Source organism: Aedes aegypti, chromosome 2, assembly GCF_002204515.2.
Source record: "Aedes aegypti strain LVP_AGWG chromosome 2, AaegL5.0 Primary Assembly, whole genome shotgun sequence".
In the NCBI taxonomy this organism is placed as follows: Eukaryota; Metazoa; Arthropoda; class Insecta; order Diptera; family Culicidae; genus Aedes; species Aedes aegypti.
The window spans coordinates 96,589,185-96,610,678 of NC_035108.1; the positions used below are offsets into that span (position 1 = coordinate 96,589,185).

Here is a 21,494-nt window from a genome sequence, read left to right on the forward strand (position 1 = left end):
CAGATTGCTCCGTTGGGCAGGCGATCGGTAATAGGTTGCTAATGGTAACCTCGTGGTAACACAAGACTGTAATATCTAAAACAATTACTAAATATTTGCACAGCGAATACGCGCACCTTTTACGTGGTTCTATTGAAATTAATTTCAATAATTCTTGCGGAACATTACTAAAGGACCTATCTAACATTGAGAGGCTCTCTTTGTTTACTTTCTCTTTCATTAATAACTGAGGGCCGATTTCTTCACCTTCGCTTAAGCCGTAAACCACGTTTACCCATACATTTAAACCAAGTTTAAGGGCTAAGCGATGGTGAAGAAACCGCTTATGAGTCACATTAATCTCTTCTGTTGCGTTTTTTGTCTGAAACGCTAGTCAAGGAAATTGACATTCGATCTATAGTGAAAAACTTCCCAAAATCTTTAGTGTTCCACTGTTATAATCGAAAGAGAACGAGAGAGGAGAGAATCTCTCATTTGTACATAGGTCCTTTGGTAATGTTCCGCGAGAATTGCTCAGACATGGAACAAAACGATAGAACCGTTCGGTTGATTGCCGTCAGTATAAGAGCACATTGAAGCCTCCTGTATTTTGCCTGTGCTGGTAGCAAAGCTCAAAGCTTTGAGCCAACCCTTCTCCAGTAGAGAAGCTAGGTACAATACAGGACGCTTCGATGCTTACTGACTTTAAAATGTCTTGTTTAATTTTCACCACCTAATAAAGCTTCAATATTGTCGCTCCCTTGCGACGCCTATCACCTATTGATTTCCATAATTTGCAAAAATCTTCTATATACTCCATTTACCCGAGTCGCATGACCGCTATAGCCATAACAAAAATAAGATACCGTACACCCCCGTTAATTTGAACAGTACCTCATGCAAACCATCGGGGTTCATTTTTAATTTGAACATCTAGTCACCCTAGAAACGTGTTTCTGGTTACCTCTTTCACTGTTTTGTTTTGATTCTGCGTTCCGTTCCACAGCGTTCCATTTCACTTTACTCCGTTCCATTTCACTTTACTTCCGTTTGAACCATTTTTAATCTGAACGTTGTGCAAATTAGCGGGGTACAAATTAAAAAGTGTTCAGATTAAATGTGGTCAAACCAACGGGGGTCCCAACTAACATTTAGTGCAAATGTAAACATTCTCTAAGCCCTCTTTATACGGCTTCATGCTGAGTAAAGGCGCTGTATATACGAAGGAAAGCTTCTATGCGATCCTTTTACCAACAAATCTGGCGAATCTACTCAGCTATTTTTAAGCTGTGTTGGCAGCTTTTATTCATACCGATCATTGCTCTAACTCGACAGTTATACGACATGTAGCTGTGTAACATCTTCGAAAGGCGCTTTCTCAATTATTTCGCAACTGATGAATAATTTTTATACAGCTTCGCTGTATTGTACACTCAAAATAATCCAAACGTCATTGTTACGTGGAAACATACGTGGTTTTTTTCCATCTCACTTTTCACGTAGCTCTTACGGGAATCGTAGGTGACGAAGAATGAATCAATGAACAAATGAACTTGTACCATTCCATCGGAGACACGCGTAACAGCTACGTGATTTTTTCGTATATTTTACCAAGTAGTTGGATGGAACCTAAGATACGCTCCCGGTAAACTGTACTAAAATGTTGTATAGGTGCAATGCTGCTTTCGCATTGTTATTTTTCAATAAAACAAGTTAAACATTAATTCTTACTTTTATTTATTGAACCATCGGTATTTTACACAATGCTGGAGTATCGGAAAATCTGCTAACAAGTCTGGTTTTGTTGTGTGTTTTCGGCTCGATATTCTCGGAAATCCTTCGGCACACAATTACAGCCAACGTTTCTGTTTCAGAGAAAGAATATCGGAAACAATAAAAGTTATTTTTAAAAGCATCACAAAATAAATGTTTACTCACGCTTAAATTTAACAAGCGGGATAACCATAGTTGACCAGCGCCAGCTCATCCAGTACCACATACCAATCTGACCCGCATTGCTAGCAAAGATGCGACTCAGAAAAATGGCCCGATGATCTATTGAGAAGTAAAATTCAAATCAATTTAAGCCTTACTACAACAAATCAAAATATACCTTTCAATCAATCAAAAAATGGGAAGTCCACCAAATCTTGATATTTATTTTCACTTGACGCCATCTTTACAATTGATCACAACACAAAATGAATCGAAGAATGAACACGTTCGGAATGAATTAAAGCATGTACGTAGATTTCACGTAAGGTCGATAGGTTGACGCAGTGAAAATTATCGAAGCAACATATTACTTTCATTTATGAACCGGTAACTGTTACCTTAGTCAGGTAAAGTCAGAGAATGGTTCATTATCATGAACCTACGTGATTTTTCACGTAGTAACAACGTTTAGATTATTTTGAGTGTAGATTAAATATTATTCCAAGCTGTTTCACAGCTTCCAGAATTTAATATCATAAGTATCTGAATTAAATGTTACCAACGCTACACAATTAAAGTATCTGCCACCGCCTGGAATCGAACTCACGATCTCTGCATCCACAAGTCTTGACGTTGTCCTTGCTGCCACCACAGTATATATCGAAGGCAAAGAAAACACACCGTTTTGTTCTACATTGAAAACGGTTCTTATAACATTCTATAACGACGGTAAAAGATGTTATAGCCACGCTTACACGGCTTCATCAGGCTGTAAAAGGGTGTGAAACGTCAAACGCAATGTTTACATCCAACAGTTTGTGTAGATTTGCGATCGAGTGAAACTGCTGCTAAAAAGAGTGCGCGATGATTTTCTGTGATTATCCGGCGGAATACAACCCGAAGATCCACGGACCTTACGATCCTGTCCGTTACTACGGCAAGCCGGATACGCCTGGTGAAGTTGATCGAATTGGGTGCTTGGTTTGGCCACCGTGACAAGAACCCAAGGCTGCCGCTAGAGCCGTGCCTTTTGGAGATGGAAACAGAAATACTGAAAACCCAAGCGGCTGGGAATTGCCCCGTTCTTCCAGGTCATCGTCGGCGGAATGATGTTGCCATCAACTGCGGCAAACGGAAGCACCACAGGAACTACAAGTACCATTAAACGAAGGCACCCTGGAAGCAGGGCAGTGAGAAGCGGAACCTATCCATAGTTAATTATAGAAGCGCGATCCGCGGATAATAATTTTGGCAGGATCCGGAGGGTGGTTCCGGCTTGTGGAAGATAGCAATTAGGCATAGATTGGCAGACGGGCAAACAGTGAAAAGCTGCTAATTTTGTTCGGAGAATAAATTACATAATTAGCGAAAAATAAAATGTGAAAATCTAGGAAATTTCGTTTTTCTGTTAAATGATGGTCACTGCTCCTGAATTGATACTTCGAAAATTAAATATGATATTAATAGAATTGCAATAGATGCATCACAAGTTGTTGTTTTACAGCTCACCGCTGTATATTCGCTGTATAACTAACGATAAAGCGCTTCTTAATTATATATTGAACAGCATAACAAATCATATTGAATAGAAGCAGCCGGAATAATAATGGGGACTTTTATTTCACATCATTGGGTTGCTACCTGTTGCTACTATTTACGGTGTTGAGTTATAGCAGCAAAAGCGATAACTGACGAAGTTTATTCAGCTAATATTTATAGCTGCAAATCGTTTGCGATACAGCTGTATTAACGCTAATAGTTCTATTTTTGACGGCTTTCAATTTTGCCTGCGTTCGCTGCTTTAATTCAACTGTTATACAGCACAAAGCAAATAATCTTGGCTTATAGCGCTAAAATTGTTAGTTGGGTTGGCAGACTATCCGGGAATCGTATATCATGGCTTCTCCATAATAGGCCAGTGACAAATCTCCCGTTTTCACGATACGTGGTGCTCTCCAACAGTTCTCTAGCGCGTGCATCTTCTGCCGATTCTAGGGGCACAGTGGGACAGATTCCAGTATCTTCTAAAACGAATTGTTGTCGGACTATTTCGTTTAACTCTTGATCGGATTGGTGAAGTCCCACGAATGGACGCAAACTAGGTGCCTTCCTACATGGTCCGTAAATCGCCCAACCTAGTGCAATCCTCACTGCGATAGGCTCACCCGGTCTTCCTATTCGACTCTCGATAGGTGCGATTAATTCCAGATTCTGCAGACCAATGAGAAGCTTCGGCTCTGCGTTTCGGAATGACGTTATGGGGATATTGTCGAGGTACTCGAACTGGTCGGATATTTTATCCACTCGCAGATTTTGTTTTGGAAGATTTAGAGCGCTGACTGCCCAAGTAACCACAAGCATTAAGGTATTATCGTATTTTAACTTTAATTCAACGAGAGCAATGCATCATTGCTTTTATTCTGCAATATGCGTGCAATAATGCTTTAATTCCATTTTGTGAATGCAATGTAGCATTGCTTTATTGTAGCAATGAAATGTGCATTAATGGGTGATATATGGTCACCGCTCAATGCTTCATTGCATCATCTTACTCAATGCTTCATCGCAAGAAAAACGGCAAGACATCAATGCAGTATTTATCGTCGATCCTTCATTCACTCAGGCAAATAGACTTTAGAAATACTTAAATATCCCTTATGAAAATTCGCCACAAGAAATCTGGTTGAAATTCGTAGATTTGTCTTATGAGAAACCAGAATTTGGAAACAAAAAAAAAATAACATCAACCTGGAATTGAACCAAAAACCTTACGATTGATAGGCCCATGCGTACACCAAACGCCTATCGCCGACTCAATGTGACAAGATGCTAAAACGATACATAAAGCGTGAAGATGAGCCTCACACAATGAAAACAAAACAAAATCTCAACAGCAAAAGAGCGTTCACCAACTTATTGCGCACTTCACCCCAAATTGAACTATCACGAAATTTGTAGAGTGCAGAAAAAGTGTGATAAGAGTGCACGCTTGCAACGGATCATCTCAACGTATTTCTTGCACTTGTTCCTTGAACCACAAGGAATAAGTGCACTAACTACATTATCGTGATTCGACGTATCCCTGCTACACACTTAGAGGGAGCTTACACACTTGTGATGGGTTAACTTGGAGAGAAATCGACAGTATTTGCCACCGGCAACGAAAGGGCGCTGCTTGAAGTTGCACAATTTCCCGGTCAAGACATGCAGCATCCATGGTCCGGAGGATAGGCGCGGCGAGTCATCGAAAACATCTCACCTAATTTGGGTTCGAATCCCACCAATCACACAAAAAAAAACAGACAAATAAGTTCGTAAGCAACACTGACCCTGACATCCAACGAACAAAACAAAACAATAATATTTTTGTGTTTCTATTTTTGATCTTTAAATAATGGTGCATTAAATACACTTTGGCTAAAGCTTTTATACGGTACAGACAGTAACTATACTTTAGCAATTGCCAACATAGAGCTAGGAAATGTAGCCGTATTTACACTTTAATAGCGCCCTTTTCCACTTTAATACTGCATTAATGAGACATGTAATGCAGTATGACTTTATATGCCATATTTTATAGTAGCATATAAAGTGATATTGATGCAACTATATACAGCTGTACGGTTACTTGGGTGTGCGCGCATCCAGCAGTTTGAATTGCTCTTGTCCACCTTGAGCGGAAATCATGAGGTCGACCCGCTCTGATGTACTCTCTTTGCGAGTCACATTTGAGGTCCATGTCAATTCCATCGGTTCCGGAACGCCAACAGCTCCAAGACTTCGTGTTATGCTTGCATCTATTAGGGTGTGCGAGGACCCTTCGTCCAAAAAGGCGGAAGTATCAACACTTCGCGTACCGTTAAAAAGCGTCACTGCTACAACGCGGAATAACACGGCGCTTGGTGCAATGCGATGCGCTTTACAGTCGGCTTGTATGGCAGTTGTCGTCACGTCTCGGTGGAGTAAAGGGTGATGTCGCACACGACAATTCCCTACGTTGCAGTAATATCTGGATTTACAGGCCCAGTTACCATGGTTGGAGAGACATACTTCGCAAAGTCGATTACATTCAATCGCTTCCATGATCGCTTCCCAACGTTCATCTAGACTCATTCGCTTGAAAACCTCGCAATTTCTTACGCGGTGATCGAGTTTTGAACAGATCGGACACGGTTTCCGCGAGGAATTAACGGGCGGAAAATTACCGTTTTCATTATGGGTATGAATATGGGCTTTTTGATTTTGCTTAATCGGTACGATAGATGTGACCTCGCTTGCATCAACTACTAATCTGTCCATAAACTCTCCAAACTCTTTCAAGGACGGTTCAACAAACGCTCGCTTATGTCTAACCCATTCTAGTTTGATAGCCGCCGGTAATTTGTCTACTAGTTCTTCCAGTAGCGTTGGGTTCGTTAAGTGACCGCGCAGGTTTGCAGCTTCTAGGTGATCACAAAGTTGCTGAACCGCCATGCCAAAGTTAATCAAACTATCAAGACGCTCTGGTTTTGGTGCATCCAGACGTCGCACTTTCCCTAATAGATTTCTCGCAAGCAGCTCCGGTCGGCCATACAGTCTTCGAAGGGTTTCTATTATTGAAGGCACCGCATGTGGGAACATTAGTTTGGTAACCATCGCTTCACGTGCTGGTCCTTTGAGACAATCTCTCAATCGAATGATGTTTTCGACTGACGAGTATCCGCATGCAGCATTGGAATCTAGGTAGCTGCTATAAAAAATAGGCCACTCTTCGGGATCCCCCGAAAAGATCGGCAGGTTTTTAGGCCAAAGTTGTCTAGCGGCTAGCTGGTTAACAACTTGGCAGCGCGATTGACTCTTCTTGCTCGTTGACTCGGTTGGCGCATTCATACCCGGGAGTCCCTCTCCGCGAGTCGTTTCTAACTTGGTTTGCTTGGGTTTCTGGTGTACCCTTCGAATTTTTAACCACCGGTGCTTGCATATTACCTTCTTACTCGTTTGCTGACTCTTCCGTAGAATTTTCACTTGCGTAGGATATTTTCCCCTTTCAGCAACATTTTTCTGCACGGTCTCGCTGCGAGTTTGTTGGTCTTCAAGCCATTTCCTTGTCATGGATTTTCCGCTGCGGGAGGTGCACTGGGTGAAGGCTTCACCTTCTACCAGTTGTTCCTCCAGGTCATGCTTCTCCTCCAAATACTGTTCTAGTATCTGCAACTGCTTCCTCGTAATCGCATTTTCCTGCTCTTCTAGCTCTCGTTCCTTACGTAATCGCTCCCTTTATTTCTGTATCTCTCTTCGCTGATTCTCCAGTTTCTGTTCTTCCAGCTTCTGTTTCTCTTCCAGTCGCAGCAGTGACATCTGTGCTAAGGCTCGGGAGCTTTGAGTGCCGGACTGCACAGATGCCTTTACAGTATCAGCTCTTTTCGGAATTCCAGGATGCTTCTTAGGAGTTTTATTGTTGGTCGATGACGCACTAGGCGGTAAGACATCTTTCGGAGCTTCATCATTCGGAACCTTCGCTTTCTGGGCCTTTCCACTTTTCTTGGAGTTAGCAACAGACGACGTCTCCGAAACCATTGGAACTTTAGGTTTAGCAACAGTTTTTCCCTTCCGATTCTTCCCAACATTTCCAACGTTCAATGTAGGTCAGGGGGCAATGGAGGGCATGTTTCGCAACACCAAGGTCTTTTCTCCACTCCTGGCGAAACACCTGCGCAGCCCAGATGATACCAATCTAGGCATGCGTCGCACATCACCATGTTATCACATGCATTCGACCGGTCGCACTTTTTGCAGTCGAATCCATCGTGTTTCTGCGACATTTTGGGTAAATCTTTGAGAATTTGTTCAGATAGATAGAAGTTCCTTGAAGCAGCTTTATTCTCAATGGGCAGCTCAAAGCTGAAAACGATTTTTTTTATTTATTATAATTTCACTTTCAATTCAGTGTAGTTACTTACATTTAGTCTTCCCTTTATCTAAATTTATCCGAAGCTATTTCTTCTCTTATTTCGTCTGGGTAATAGGGGTCAATTCTAGTGATGCAAGGGAATTCATTATTTACTGTTAGATGACGACAAACTTTTTATAATGGTATCTTACCCACTGTTTCTCTTTAAATTCAATACTGCGCTACGTTATTTTAAACTAACGCACGAAAACAGTTTAACTAATTTTGAACCTCAACAGTTAATATATAATTATTATTTGAATAGGTTTTCAATATCTGATAGCAATTGTATCGCGAGTCGCACATGTTACTGTTTCTGCCTGTCTTTTATTCCCTACCTGACCTTTCATCGCTGACGTTTGTTCACTGTCAAACTTTTGTCCGACTGTTTCAGGCGATGCAGTGGTACCAGAACAACCTCCATTTAATACTTCTGTGGTTATCCTGGCCGGTCCCCTGGAAAAAACAACTCTAAACTGGGTATTTTTACTCTACGGAGTTTATTGAGATAACACCTATTATCAAAGAACTTACTTGAAAATGCTTTGAGATTTGCTTTTCTTTACCAGAGCACTAATATCAATAATAAACAATCCTATGGAAACGATAGCAACCACAGGTAACCACTAGAGGGGAAGTCACATCAACGAACTCGCCAGCTCGCCGACTGGCCAGCTGTCATTTTCAACCCACCATCCACTGGTTACCACTCCCCGCATCCACTGACTGCTTAGATTGTTGTACCTTTCTTCAATCCAGCTTTTTACGCTTGCTTGCTATAAACTTTGATTCACCCCCTTCTGACATGTTTTGTCTACACTATAATTTTTATAGCTGAGTCGTAGTAAGCTTTGCGAGTAATGATTAATTTTATGTTGACAAGGTAACATCAAATATATTTATTTTGTTGTTAGCTGGGGTTGAGAGAAAATCTGGAATTATTTCTATTTTCTTATTATATAATAATGGTTCTTACTTTTTAGGTTTAGGTTTGGTGGAAGCATGTGAGAGGAATTGGCAGACACAATGGTGCTTTGAATATTGTGAAAGAACTGCCGATGGAGCTAAGAAAATGGCACTGGAATGGAATTACTTACCGTTTAACTATTACACACTATTGAACGAATTTAGTGTCTGCGTACCTACTGTTCCACATAGAATGTGGAATATTTATTAAATTATACAGTCTTTGGTGCATCCGTGACTATTCCTGACTGTCTTTTTTCGAACTCTTTTGCTCTAAATTTTACATTCATGCGTTCATTGAGAATTAATCGTTTATGAACGTTTTATGAACCATTTAAAGACCCCTCTATATCTTCCTGCATCCCGCCATGAACAATTTTCCGGTAAGTCCCTAAAGGACATACTATGTTTAAGTTATACCATGTCGGTTATACATTGCGTAGTACATAACCAACATAGACGTAGAAAAATGTTCGAACATCAAAGATCATTTTTCTCTTGCATACCTTCTCATTCTGAGAAACTTTGGCCAAAACGGCCCATGTTCTCAAGCGTAGTTATATAGAGAAAAAGCTAACTATGTCAAGAAAATCAGTGCGAATCGGCGAGGTCGTTTCTCTGGAATTACAAATACATTAGAAAACACTGTTCATTGGATCATTGACTAGATATCCTTTTTCACAAAAAGTTTACGTGTTTTCTGTACGGTTTTAAGGAAACAAAACTCGACCGAAGCTATCTAGAATTTGTTCCGAATAGTTCAGTCAAAAATGGAGTACAAAATATTATATGTCGTAATTGAAGCTTCAATTCCTTTTTACTAGCAGCAGTATTTTTTCCTTTAGTAAAGTGAAAGGTCTCTCGGTGTCGGGTGCCTAAAATTATATAAAAGGAATGAAGTTACTGCAAATCGGTTATTTATGTTTTAATTTGGGTTATACGAAGCACAGAAAGTTGAACTCCAAAACAAATACGTACAGTGAAAATTATTGACAGCTCGATCAACAATTAAAAAAGATTGCCTACTAAGATCATGCTATAAAATATGTAAGCAGGACATTTCAAAATCGAATCACCCTTCGCAGTTTTATAGCCAGCGTAAAAAGCTGGATATACCTTGAACACAATCTTTTTTGCTGAGATGTTCTTGTGACGGTTTGAATGTCTTTCGCATGATCGATGTAAACATAGTGGAATTAGAAAAAAACTCAGCAATCACAGAAAAAGAGGACCATCTTCGCAAGTACTCCTTGTGCTGTAAAAATCATCATTATGCAACTTGTTGCGTAAACTACTAAGTGCTACTATTATGCAACACGAACTGTACATGGCGGTAGTGTGACACGTCAAACACGAAGAAAATCGATGCGCGCGCCTTTAGATGTGAGGTTTGCAGCATAGTAAATTTGAAATGAATTATCGAATGAATGGACGATGGAAATTTCAGTGTTTCGTCCGCTTGTCTGTGATTCTATTTTCAATAGAAAAAGTCGAAGAATTCGTCCTTATTCTAGAACCCGCTTGAAATGATCAATTTTGCGTGACGTAATTTTTACACACTCTTGAAAGGATAACTTCGCGCATTCTTCTTGTGTCAAATCAACTCAAAATCAAAACAATCACCTGTAAACAACACTTTCTTCGTTCGGTTCGTTCGGCTCGCATCAGTGTTTAGAATATTTCCGTTATTTTGTTCCTGCCTTCCGTTTCGGTGCATGATTCCGGCCGTCCCACGATGGCCACGTTCAACCTGTCCACATTCCCGGAGGTGTGCCGGCTGTGCCTACAGTCCAAGCATCCGGATGAGCTCGTTTCGGTGGACACCGTGCGGCCGCTGTTCGACCGCACATTGGCCGACCTGTTGGAGGAACTGACCTTCAAGATTCCGACGGTAAGATTACGCGCGGTATTTCAGAGGAATACCAATGAAATAACGAATCATTCTGTTTCTAGAAAGTGGTGCCGTACTTCCCCGGGGAGGTGTGCGCCATGTGCCTGGAGGTGGTCGACTTTTTCTTCAAGTACAAGCAAAAGATGAACTTTATCCATCAGTTTCTGGTGGCATTTGTGGAGGTGAAACTGGGCAGTGATCGCCCTTTGGTGAAACTGTTCAACGATCACAACGATTACTTTTCCATCCTGTTCAAGGATCTGGATCTCTGCAACAAGGAGGAACTGCTCGTGGAAGATATGCTGGGCGAGTACTCGCAGTACAAGATAGCTTCGATGCCAGTTTTTAAGCAGGAGACTGAATTGGAGAGTGCTTCGGAAGAGGAATTGACTGTGGAGCCGGAAAGTTTTGATTTTGAAATTGAAGTCTTAGAAGAACACGAGGAGAAAGAATCTGAAGCGTATTTGGCTGAGCGCTTGCTGGAAGAACTAGGGCAGGTTAAGCAAAATGCTGCAGGTGAAAAAGTGGTGGAGATTAAAGCCGAGCCTGTTCAGTCACTGGGCTCTGAGGGACTCGATGATGTAGAAGAAGCGGTATATTCAGAATCTGAGCGAATAGACGACTCATCCGAGAAATACGAAGAAGTTACACAGGATGTCGAAACAATAAGCCAAAATACCGAAGAAATCCTTACAGAAGAGGAGCAGAGTATCGCACGAGCCCCAGTCAAAAAGGTTGATCAAATCGAGCCAAAAGAAATGTTCAAATGTGGTAAATGTAGATACAAGACCCAAGTTAGAGAAGCACTGGTAAAACATAAAAAACTCCACGAAGAGAACGATCACCTGGAAGGAATACACTGTCGCCATTCGTCCTGTTTGAAAGTATTTGCCTCCAAAGAAGACTATCAGAACCATCTCAAAGAAGGCCTCCACAAGCAGCACGTTTGTGACATTTGTGGTGCCTCGCTCAAACACAAACATTCACTGGAAGTGCATCTGGCGCGCCATGCAGGAACGACCCGCTTCCAATGCACCTACTGCTCGTCTTCCTTCTACACGAAAACGGAGCTTCGGAACCACGTTCGGTCAATTCATACCACTGACGAGCGATGGGAGTGTCAAAAGTGCAAATCCGTGTTCAAGAATCGCAAGCTGCTCAACCAACATCTGGAGTCGCACGTGGAAGAACGCAACTTCAAGTGCGACGCGTGTGATTTCGCGTTCAAGACGCTCCAGCATCTGAAGAGGCACATCAGCACGGTGCACAAGGCGGTTCGCTTCAACTGTGTGCACTGCCCGGCGTCCTACGGTCGGAAGGACAAACTGCGGATGCACATGGAAAGGATTCATAATGTAAGTTTGTTCACAAAAGGTACAGGGTGTCTATTCAAAATAAGTTTTCCGATTCCCGAATGTCCAAATTTTGCGATAAGGTTTTCCAGACGTTTGATAAATGTTTATGGTATATTAGATATGTGAACTCGTGCATCGGTCCATTCGACTGCTGGACGCCTACTTTGCCCCTTTGGGGAGCATTCCATACGACAGGTACGTGCTCAGAAGCATGAAGCAAGGGGAGAAGAGTCGGTGGAAAAATTCGTCGACCGGTTCCGCGACTACGGAGGAGCCCTCGACATGCGAATCACGGAACAAGTGTTTGATAACTGCCGTTCCGACGAGCTGCGCGATATAATCGAGAAGACAAAGCTGTTAACAGTACTTGCAATTAATGAAGAAGCTCGTATTCTGGAAACCGTTGATGTCACCGAGATACGAAGCTTTCTTGAATTAGTGAACTACGTCGGTAATTTCATTTCAAACCTTTCAAGCCTATCCGCGCCGTTGCGTCAATGACGGTAAAAGGATTGCCATTCACTTGGACGAAAGAAGTGAAACGTTCGTTTGAAACGATCAAATCTGCTTTGGTGAAAAATGAATATCTGGGTTATTTCAGCCCAAAGAACCCAACTACCTTGATCACTGATGCGAGTAACAATGGGCTTGGAGCGGTTTTGTTACAAAACATGCATGCCAAACTGAAGCTTATTAGCTACGCCAGTAAAAGTTTAAGCAAGTCTGAAAAGAAGTATTCGACGCTGGACAAGGAGGGTTTAACGATCGCGTGGGCTACAGACAGATTCAAGATGTAGTCACAGGGCTGCATTTTACCATATTGACTGACCACAAGCCACTGGTCAATATATTTGGTCAGACATCCACACCTAACCAGCGACAGTACCGATGGGTTCTGAAGATGAAAGCGCACCGTTACAAGATGAAGTATGTTCCCGGTAAGATAAACAAAGACGCCCCTCTATCCCGGCTATCCGAAGTCCTTGGCGGGAAACCATTCGACAGGAACTCAGAAGCAGACCTTTGCGCGGTTGTGGAGGTGAATAAAACAGCTGCAATAACGATGGACGAAATAATTCAACGATCACAAGAAGACGAAGAACTACAAGGTGTCAAAACTGCTTTGCACGATGGAAAATGGATAGGAAGCATAAAAAAAGTACGAAACCCTCCTTCGGAAGAACAGAATAGTCGTGCCACAAGATCTCCGAGAAGCCATCTTGACGCTGGTTTGGTGGCTTGACGTTCGACAATTCAAGAAACTTTTCTAGTCAAGAATTGAGGACTACTTTGTGGACAAGGGAATAAGGCTAACGCATAGATAGATTTAGCTCACGGTTTCGCGCATGTTTTCGTCGCCGGAGATTTTTTTTTTCCTGTTTTGGAGCGTCTTGCTGGGTAGTGCTTCGTGAAACCCAAGCAGGACAGTTCGGTTTTGCGTCGTCCGATAGATTTAGCTCACAGTTTCGCGCATGTTTTCGTCGCCGGAGATTTTTTTTTTTCCTGTTTTGGAGCGTCTTGCTGGGTAATGCTTCGTGATGCCCAAGCAGGACAGTTTTTACATTCAGAAATGGAATAGTGAAAAGTGAAAAATGAAAAAGTGATTTGTTTGATTTGTGTCCTCAGTACTGTTGGTTTTTGGCTGCCCTAAGTTCACCGAACCATCCGGAAGTGACAGGCAGCACATAAATTTAGAGAATCAATCCGGTGAGTTTGTTCCAGTATGATACTTTTTCTTTTGTGAGCCTTCCGAATCGTTTTTGTCCGCGTCGTGGAACTTCTGATCGTTTCTTGAATGGAAAATGTTATTTTCGGAGTTTGATAATTATGTTCAGATTGCGCATTCTGTCCGGGCGAGTGTTACGCAACTAACAATCGGTTGTGGATGCTTTTTAACCGTTCGATGACCCTGGAGGGATCGATTCTGCTTTTCGTATAATTTTGAGCAGAAATACCGACTGTGTTATCCTAGGGTGTTTAGCTCGAACGCGCTTCCTTTCGTTTTTGGATTATCTAAAAATACAGTACCACCCAGTACAGTTTTTCAATGAACACAGTTCAGTTTTTCAATAGGCGTGATTTTTTTTTTTTTTTTTTACGTGTATCGTTATTTTATACAATCCGATGACCCTGGAGGGATCGGTTTTGCTTTTTACTGGTTATTGAGCAAAAATATTACTACACAATCGACAAGCATTTCGCGAAATACTATTTATACTATAAATAAGCTATTGTTTTCTCTTTTGATTGCCGGCATTCAAAAGATTAATTTGAAAACGCTTAAACAACAAATATTTATGGTCTATCGCCAGCTTTCCAGGCGAATCCTGACAATATACCTTCCCCAACCTCCAACTCCGTAGCACTTATGAGGGTGTCGCTGAGTCGGTGGCCTCTCATTAAGTAAGTGCTACATCAACATTTCCTTCCCCTATCCCAAGTTACGGTAAAGATGGGCGTGGCCGGGAATAGCGATATTCATGCTTTTAGTATTCTTGTTTATGATTTGAACAAGGTATACTCCCCTGCCTTGTTCTTGAAAGTAGTCAGGATGAAATTATTAAAAAGAAACATGAATGTTGCTAGTATCCAATCTACGAAGTATACCGTAACTACGCTAAGGGAATAAGGCTAACGCATACTACACCAACTACACCACACTACCCGAACGCAAACGGAGAAGTCGAGCGTTAAAATCGTTCGACTTTGAAAGCTTTGAAAATTAGCAAACAACAGGGAACAAGCTAGAAGGAAGCTCTACAGGAATAGCTGTATATTTATTCTGTCATTCCACACTCGCTAACTGGTGTTTCACCAGCACAATTGATGTTTTGTCGTCGATTCCGAGATTTGATCCCACATCTTCAGATGGAATTGTTCGATGATGAAGAGATGCGTGATCATGTAAATCATTCCAAATTCATTTTACCTCCGCTTCACCTGACTATGATAAAGATCACTAACCAATTCATAACCACCAAATAGTGACTCGGTGAGGTTCATAATATTGTTGACAAATCTTTCTTTGATAATTATTCAAATGTTCTAGCCGTAGTTCTTAGCCAAAGAATTGTACTGATAGTGTCAACTGAATGAATGATCACTGGAAGAAACTATTAGTGATTAAGTAAGAATATGATGAATAAGTTCCAACTAGACCTGTGTGCCGAAATATTTTTAATTGGCGGGGCGTGAGGCGTCACGCCGTTGATAAGTTTCGGTTTCCTCAGTTGTTAACTGAGAACTTTCTTTGCCAATGTTGCCATTGTACGATGATACTTTACGCCCAACGAAGGCATAAACATTTCCTATTACACGAAAAGATCCTGAACTGGCAGGGGATCGTACCCCGGACACTTTCAACATGGCTTTTCTTTGTAACCGCTGACATTACCATTAGGCTAAGGAAGATACTCTGTGTCCTAAAATGTCGAGAAAATTACGATATAAAAAAAATCTCGAGCGGTGAAATTTGAACTCATAACCCATCAAGATCATGCTGAATATTTTCGCGTTTAGCGCTATGTAAATTTGGGTGCATATATTCATCTTCTTCTTGACATGAACGTCCTCACTGGGACAGAACCTGTTTCTCAGCTTAGTGTTCTTATGAGCACTTTCACAATTATTAACTGAGAGCTTTCTTTGCCTAAGTTGCCATTTTCGCATTCTTATATCTTGTGGCAGGTACGATTATACTCTATGCCCAGGGAAGTTAAGGAAATTTCCATTACGAATAGATCCTGGACCGACACCTAAAGCATAGCTTTGCTTTGTAGCCGCGCACTCTAACCACTCGGCTAAGGAAGCCCCCTGGGGTGCATATATATAAACTACAATAAAAAACGATGGAACCGTTAATACACCATCACAATAATTCAAATAATACAGCGATTGAAATTGTTGTCCTATATTCGCCGAACAGGAATAATCTTTGAAGGACCTTGAAAACCTTTAAAAATATATGAAAAAATATATGCAATAAACCCTGAAAAAAAAAAATAGAAATGTATGGTGAAATTCTTGCAAGGAAACTTATGGAAATATTGTTGGTGGCAAACACTACGAAACGCGTTTGTCCCAAGCACCAAAATATCACTGTTTACTTAATTTGGGATTGCTGACCCATTGCCGTTTTCAAAAATTGCACACCATGTCTAGTTTTTTTTAGATATTGGCAGTTAAATATGCCAAATTTTACGATTTCAGCCGACTTGCATGCAAGTTTACCAGCTTGTATGACAATTTATTTGCTTAATTTGCCTCAGACTTAAATTTCTTGTGTTAAACAAAATTTATGAACAAAATTCATAATATTTTCGAAGCTCTACAATTATTTTTCGAAGGATTGAAGAAGAGTTATATTTTACCATTTAAAAGAAAAGAAGAATTTTGTACGGAGACTGCAAACATATTGACCAGGTAGATATAATCTAAATTTAATCGTGCAATTTAAGCCAAATTATATCTTCAATGAAAGCTTCCATCCTATTCTGCTTGCTTCGTGGATTAGATCACTTTAATATTTGATAAATTATACCTGCCAACATCAATGAAACCATGTTTTATACAACTTTGGAAACCTGTAGCTCAAAATTGTGACGTACTTGACAATTTCTGAAAATGGTATTAGATCCATCAACCCCAAATCTACTAGAGTGAAATTTATGAAGCATCTCCTGATTCATATTAACAGAATATATTTGAAAAATTTATTCATTACTTTCGATCGCTGAACAAAATCTAAAAATAGTTTATGGACGAAAGCTTGAGAAAAAATAATGAAGGACCGGAAAAAGTACTCGGAGTCATATTTGGAGAAATAACCCCAGAAAAATGTGGAAGATTTATCAAAAAAAAAATGTGTAAGAAGATTTTTTTCATTTTTTGCTAGACTTTTGAGAGAACTCTTCGAAGATTTCTCAAAGAATCCTGAAAAACCAAGGACCTTATCAAAATTCTAGTAGCAATATATGTGCTTACAAAGACTTGATTGGAAGATTTTTTTTTGGAGAAAACTTTGGAGGAAATACAAGAAAAAATCTTGTGAGTATCATTGTAAGTATTACTGAAGAATTTCTGTGATGAGTTCTAAATCCTTAGAGGAAATCGTTACATAATCCCAAGATAAGTTTATGGGCGAATCCATGAAGAAACGCATTGAGCATTTTCTGTTAGATCTCCAGGAATACTACTTAATGAAGTATATTGAGGTATCCCTAAAAATGTTTGAGGAGTTCTTAGAGTGGCTTACGAATCTCTGGTTTAGTTCTGAAAAAATGCAAACAATATTTTTAATAATTCTCCTGTTGAAAAACAAAATGAACGATACTTGGAAAAACTTTTAGAGAAAGACAAAGAAGAGATTTCACTTATTTATAGAATTAATGTGAATCATGAACTTTTGAACAAATTTACAAGCGGTATTATGCACGTGAAAGGTAAAAAGATTTGTGAATTTGCTGCAAAAATCCTGAAATAATTCTGAAGGAGCTCTAAGAGGAATATCTACTGTGCGCGGAGCTTCGATTAGCACACCGGGTTTTTTAACAAACACAATAAATTTGAGCCGATTAAAATGTAAGATAATAATAAATAACACTGCGGAACACGTTTTTGTCTCCAGCATCAAAATACCTCTTTCTACTTAATAAAGGGTTGCTAAATCCATTGCCGTTTACAGAAATATCATAGCACGTCTAGTTTTTGAGATATTGGTTGTTGAAAATACGAAAATTGACTATTTTAGCCAACTTGCATGCAAGTTTGCCAGCTTGTAAGGCAATTTATTCATTAATTTGCCAAAGAATTCAAACTTTATGTGTATAACAATGCTTATCATCAAAGTTTGTAAATCTTTTGACCCGGAAAAGTTATTATTTAATGGTTTAGAAAAGTTTGGTATTTTGCCATATAAGAGAAACGAAGAATTTAGTTTGGAGACTACAAGGATATTGAAAAAATCGGTATAATCTAAATTTAATCGTGCATCTTCAATCAAAATACATCTAAAATGAAAGTTTAACTCGTCTTTTGCATGCTAGATAGATTAGATGACATAAAAGTTTGATAAAATCTACTTAAAATTTTAGGTAAACATCGATAAAATCAATGTTTTATACAACTTTGGTGACCTGTAGCTAAAAATTGTAACGTGCTGGGAAATTTCTGAGAACGGTATCAGATTCAGCAACCCCAAATTTACTAGAGACACATAATTTGATCCTTGAGACACGCAAAAATGTCATTTTTGTTGCGCTGTGTAACCCAAACTCGAGTTAGGATGAATAACTGAGCACGTTATTCTAAGGCAATCATGTTATTTCGTAAGAAAATTGTTGTTATTATTTTCTAGTATACAATACAATTCTCCATTCAATAAAAGTAGTCAAATCAATAACATGTTCAGAAATCTATCATTCATCAGGTTAAAAAGAACGATTAAAATATGCGTAACGTAATCTTGATTTAAAATATAATAATTTTTACTTGTGAAACTACTACAAATTCTACAAATTGTTACAATTTTCTGGTGAAAAAACAAGCGGTGTGTTTGGTAAATGGCTTTTTTCAGCAATGGTTACTTATTTAGTTTATCAATTCAGTAAAAAATAACATTGAAAGTACAGGTGTGTTTACAGATATTGCCATGACCACCATACAAGTATTAATACTCTTTAATGAATGTTCGAATCCTCTGAGCAGAATCTCAAATAGAGAAACTTAAAAGTAGATGGAGTACCGTGTACCTTTTAATTCCGTTTAATTTAGTATCAATAGTTTTATTTTCCAAAAATCCTCAAGAAATTTCTTGAAAGAATTTTTGTCAAAAAACTAAAGGATTTTTTGAAAGTATAGCATAGAAAATACTAGAGAATCCGGGAACTGTTTTTAAAGAATTTTCCATGAAAAAAAATTTAGATGAACAATTGACGGATAATGTCGAGAAGTATCTTTGTTAGTATTCCGGGAGACATCGAAAGAGAAGATCCATGTGAAAATTTCTGGAGAAACTCTAGGAGAATCGATTGTTCTGATTAAATTTCAAGAGTAATCCTTAGCGAATTAGGTACCTACTCATAAATTCCAATATCCGATAGTTTTTTTAAAATCCGTAGTGTGGTTACTAAAGGAATCTCTGTAAGCATTCTGAATTCTTAGAGTAATTGCTGGTCTTATTGACAGTCTGAAGTAATATATAAAGGAATTCGTGCAGTAAACTCCGAAAGAGTTCATGGATAAATCCGTGTAGGTATTCCAGGATAAATCCCTGAAGAATCTCTGGAAGGTTTCAACATGGAGTTGATAGAGAAATTGCTAAAGTCCATAGAGAAATACATAGAGGAATTCTTGGATAAATACCTTGTTGAATATCTGTAAGAATTCCTAGAGGAATTCCTTAAGCAACATTGAATTATTTTGTAGAGGGTTTTTTTTTATATAAGTATCAAGTTTAAAGAGCCGAATTTTTGCGCGCCGCCGATGCCTCATTCAGCATCGGCGTGACGTAAAATGGATCGGCGGCGGCGGCTTGGCACGGCTGCGCACAGTTCTAGTTCCAACCAGTGGTTATAGTTTTAGTAAACATTGAAAGTAAGTTCATATTTTGGATATTTTTCGCGACCCATCAACGACTGGCTCACGACCCCCCAGGGGGTCGCGACCTACAGTTTGGGAAACTATAGTGTAGAAACATGCAGAAAAACGTGAAAAAAAATTGATAAAATGTAGATTTATTTTAGAATAGATTTAGACAAGAGATTTTCATTTTTTCCAAAAAGTGTGAACATTACTTACATCGATTTGAAAGAAGTAAAATAGAAGTCAAAGATTCTTTACAGGATTCAACTAAAAGTACTAGAAATCATTACCTATCTCTTAGACAATTTTTTAGTTCGCCCATATAACAATCTGAACAATTTCATTAAATAGAACATTTCTTCACCTTCCAGATTCAATCCTACTTTGTCTGTGATATTTGCGTGCGAACGTTCAGCAACGCCAAGGCACTCGCCGAGCACAAGAGCCACCATGCCAATCCAATGCCACTGGAGTGTGCGGTCTGTTTGCTAGTATTCGAGGACCGCCAAGCGTACGACGATCATGTTTGTATAACCTACCGTGACGATTACATTTGCTGTGGAAAGGATTTAAAATTTCACATCAACTTCAATCGGCACATGCTTTCGGAGCATGGCGTTAAGACGAATGCTAGGGTGAAACCCGCAAGTGGGATGCTGGTGGGGCATGTGAGGGCTACCAGGCGTAAGGGACCTCCGCACTGTCGGATGTGTGGGAAGGAATGTTCGACGTTGGTTCAGCGAAGAAAGCATGAAGCGAACTGTTGCGCGGGGAAACGTGTGCCGCTTGTGAAGATAAGTGGCGATAGAACCAGTAGAGTGCAGCAACAGATGGTGGAGGAAATGGGTGAAGAAGAACATTTGATAGAAGACGAGGAGCATCTCGAGGATGATATGGTCGATGAAGAGTTACAGTTTGTTATTGATGAGGATATGGATGATGCGGCGGTTGCTGAATGCTGACACAGAAAGATCCGACGGTATGTAATTGTAGATGATTAATAAATATATTTGTTGCGAAGTTTCAAAGGGGTTGTAATGTTAAGATGACCATCCATGATTGTTAATAAGAGCAATTTCTGTCCGTACGTAGACAATGCCAACAATATTTCTTTCATGTTCTCGAGAACATTATGCCATACCTGATCAATGAGTCATTACCAACTGGGCACGTGTCGCAGGTTTGGAACAAATCTTCAGTGATTCCTATTCAAAAAGTAGCTGAGACGTTTAAAGCTGAAGAGTATTGCACCAAAAGAGAACAGCTTTTCCGAGAAACTCACAATGTGATGGACTTCCGTGCCTGTTGTTCAATATCGCGGTAGGTGTTATGGACAGAGCCAGGCTTAAGAACCAGATTTTCACGGGATCCAGTTTATTTGTGTGTTTCGCGGATGATATGGACATTGTCGGCCGAATATTTAAAAAGGTGACAGACCTGTACACTCTGTCAAAGACAAAGTACATGCTAGTAGGTGGAACCGAGCGCGACAGGGCTTGCAAAGGTAGCAGTTTTACGTTAGACGGAGATACGTTCGAGGTGGTTGACGAGGTCTTCTACCTTGGATCCTTGCTGACGGCTAACCGTTAACCGTTGAAATACGGAGGTACATCATCAGTCGAAGTCGGGCCTTCTATGGCCTCCGCAATAAACTGCGGTCAAAAAAGATTAATTCCCGCACCAAATCTCGCATCGTTTATGATCTCGCCCTAAAAGCTATTGGTGACCAATGGCACATTGGTTAGGTGGCCTATCGAAGACTCTTCACCAACCAAGAAAGGCAAAAGTAGCAAATGGATTGAGCTTTGAATGAACCCGCGCGTGTGGTACTCCTGGCTCGCGAACTGCGGAGTGTCGG

At 40.1% G+C, this 21,494-nt stretch overlaps 1 protein-coding gene across 1 annotated transcript; it reads left to right on the plus strand.

The window, feature by feature from the left end:
• Nucleotides 1–10,411: 10,411 nt before the first annotated feature.
• LOC5571603 (zinc finger protein 184) lies at nucleotides 10,412–20,656 on the plus strand. Its single transcript, XM_001653663.2, has 3 exons — nucleotides 10,412–10,700; nucleotides 10,763–12,055; nucleotides 20,008–20,656. The coding sequence occupies exons 1-3, from the start codon at nucleotides 10,545–10,547 to the stop codon at nucleotides 20,596–20,598; spliced, it is 2,040 nt and encodes a 679-aa protein (XP_001653713.2). The 5' UTR covers nucleotides 10,412–10,544; the 3' UTR covers nucleotides 20,599–20,656.
• The last annotated feature ends 838 nt before the right edge of the window (nucleotides 20,657–21,494 follow it).

What these genes read in the sequence shown, in the direction of transcription:
- LOC5571603 (XM_001653663.2), top strand. Translation starts at nt 10,545, where the DNA reads ATGGCCACGTTCAACCTGTCCACATTCCCGGAGGTGTGCCGGCTGTGC. An exon ending in TGACCTTCAAGATTCCGACG is followed by an intron (nt 10,701 to 10,762) that starts GTAAGATTACGC and finishes TTCTGTTTCTAG; the next exon opens with AAAGTGGTGCCGTACTTCCC. An exon ending in ACATGGAAAGGATTCATAAT is followed by an intron (nt 12,056 to 20,007) that starts GTAAGTTTGTTC and finishes TTCACCTTCCAG; the next exon opens with ATTCAATCCTACTTTGTCTG.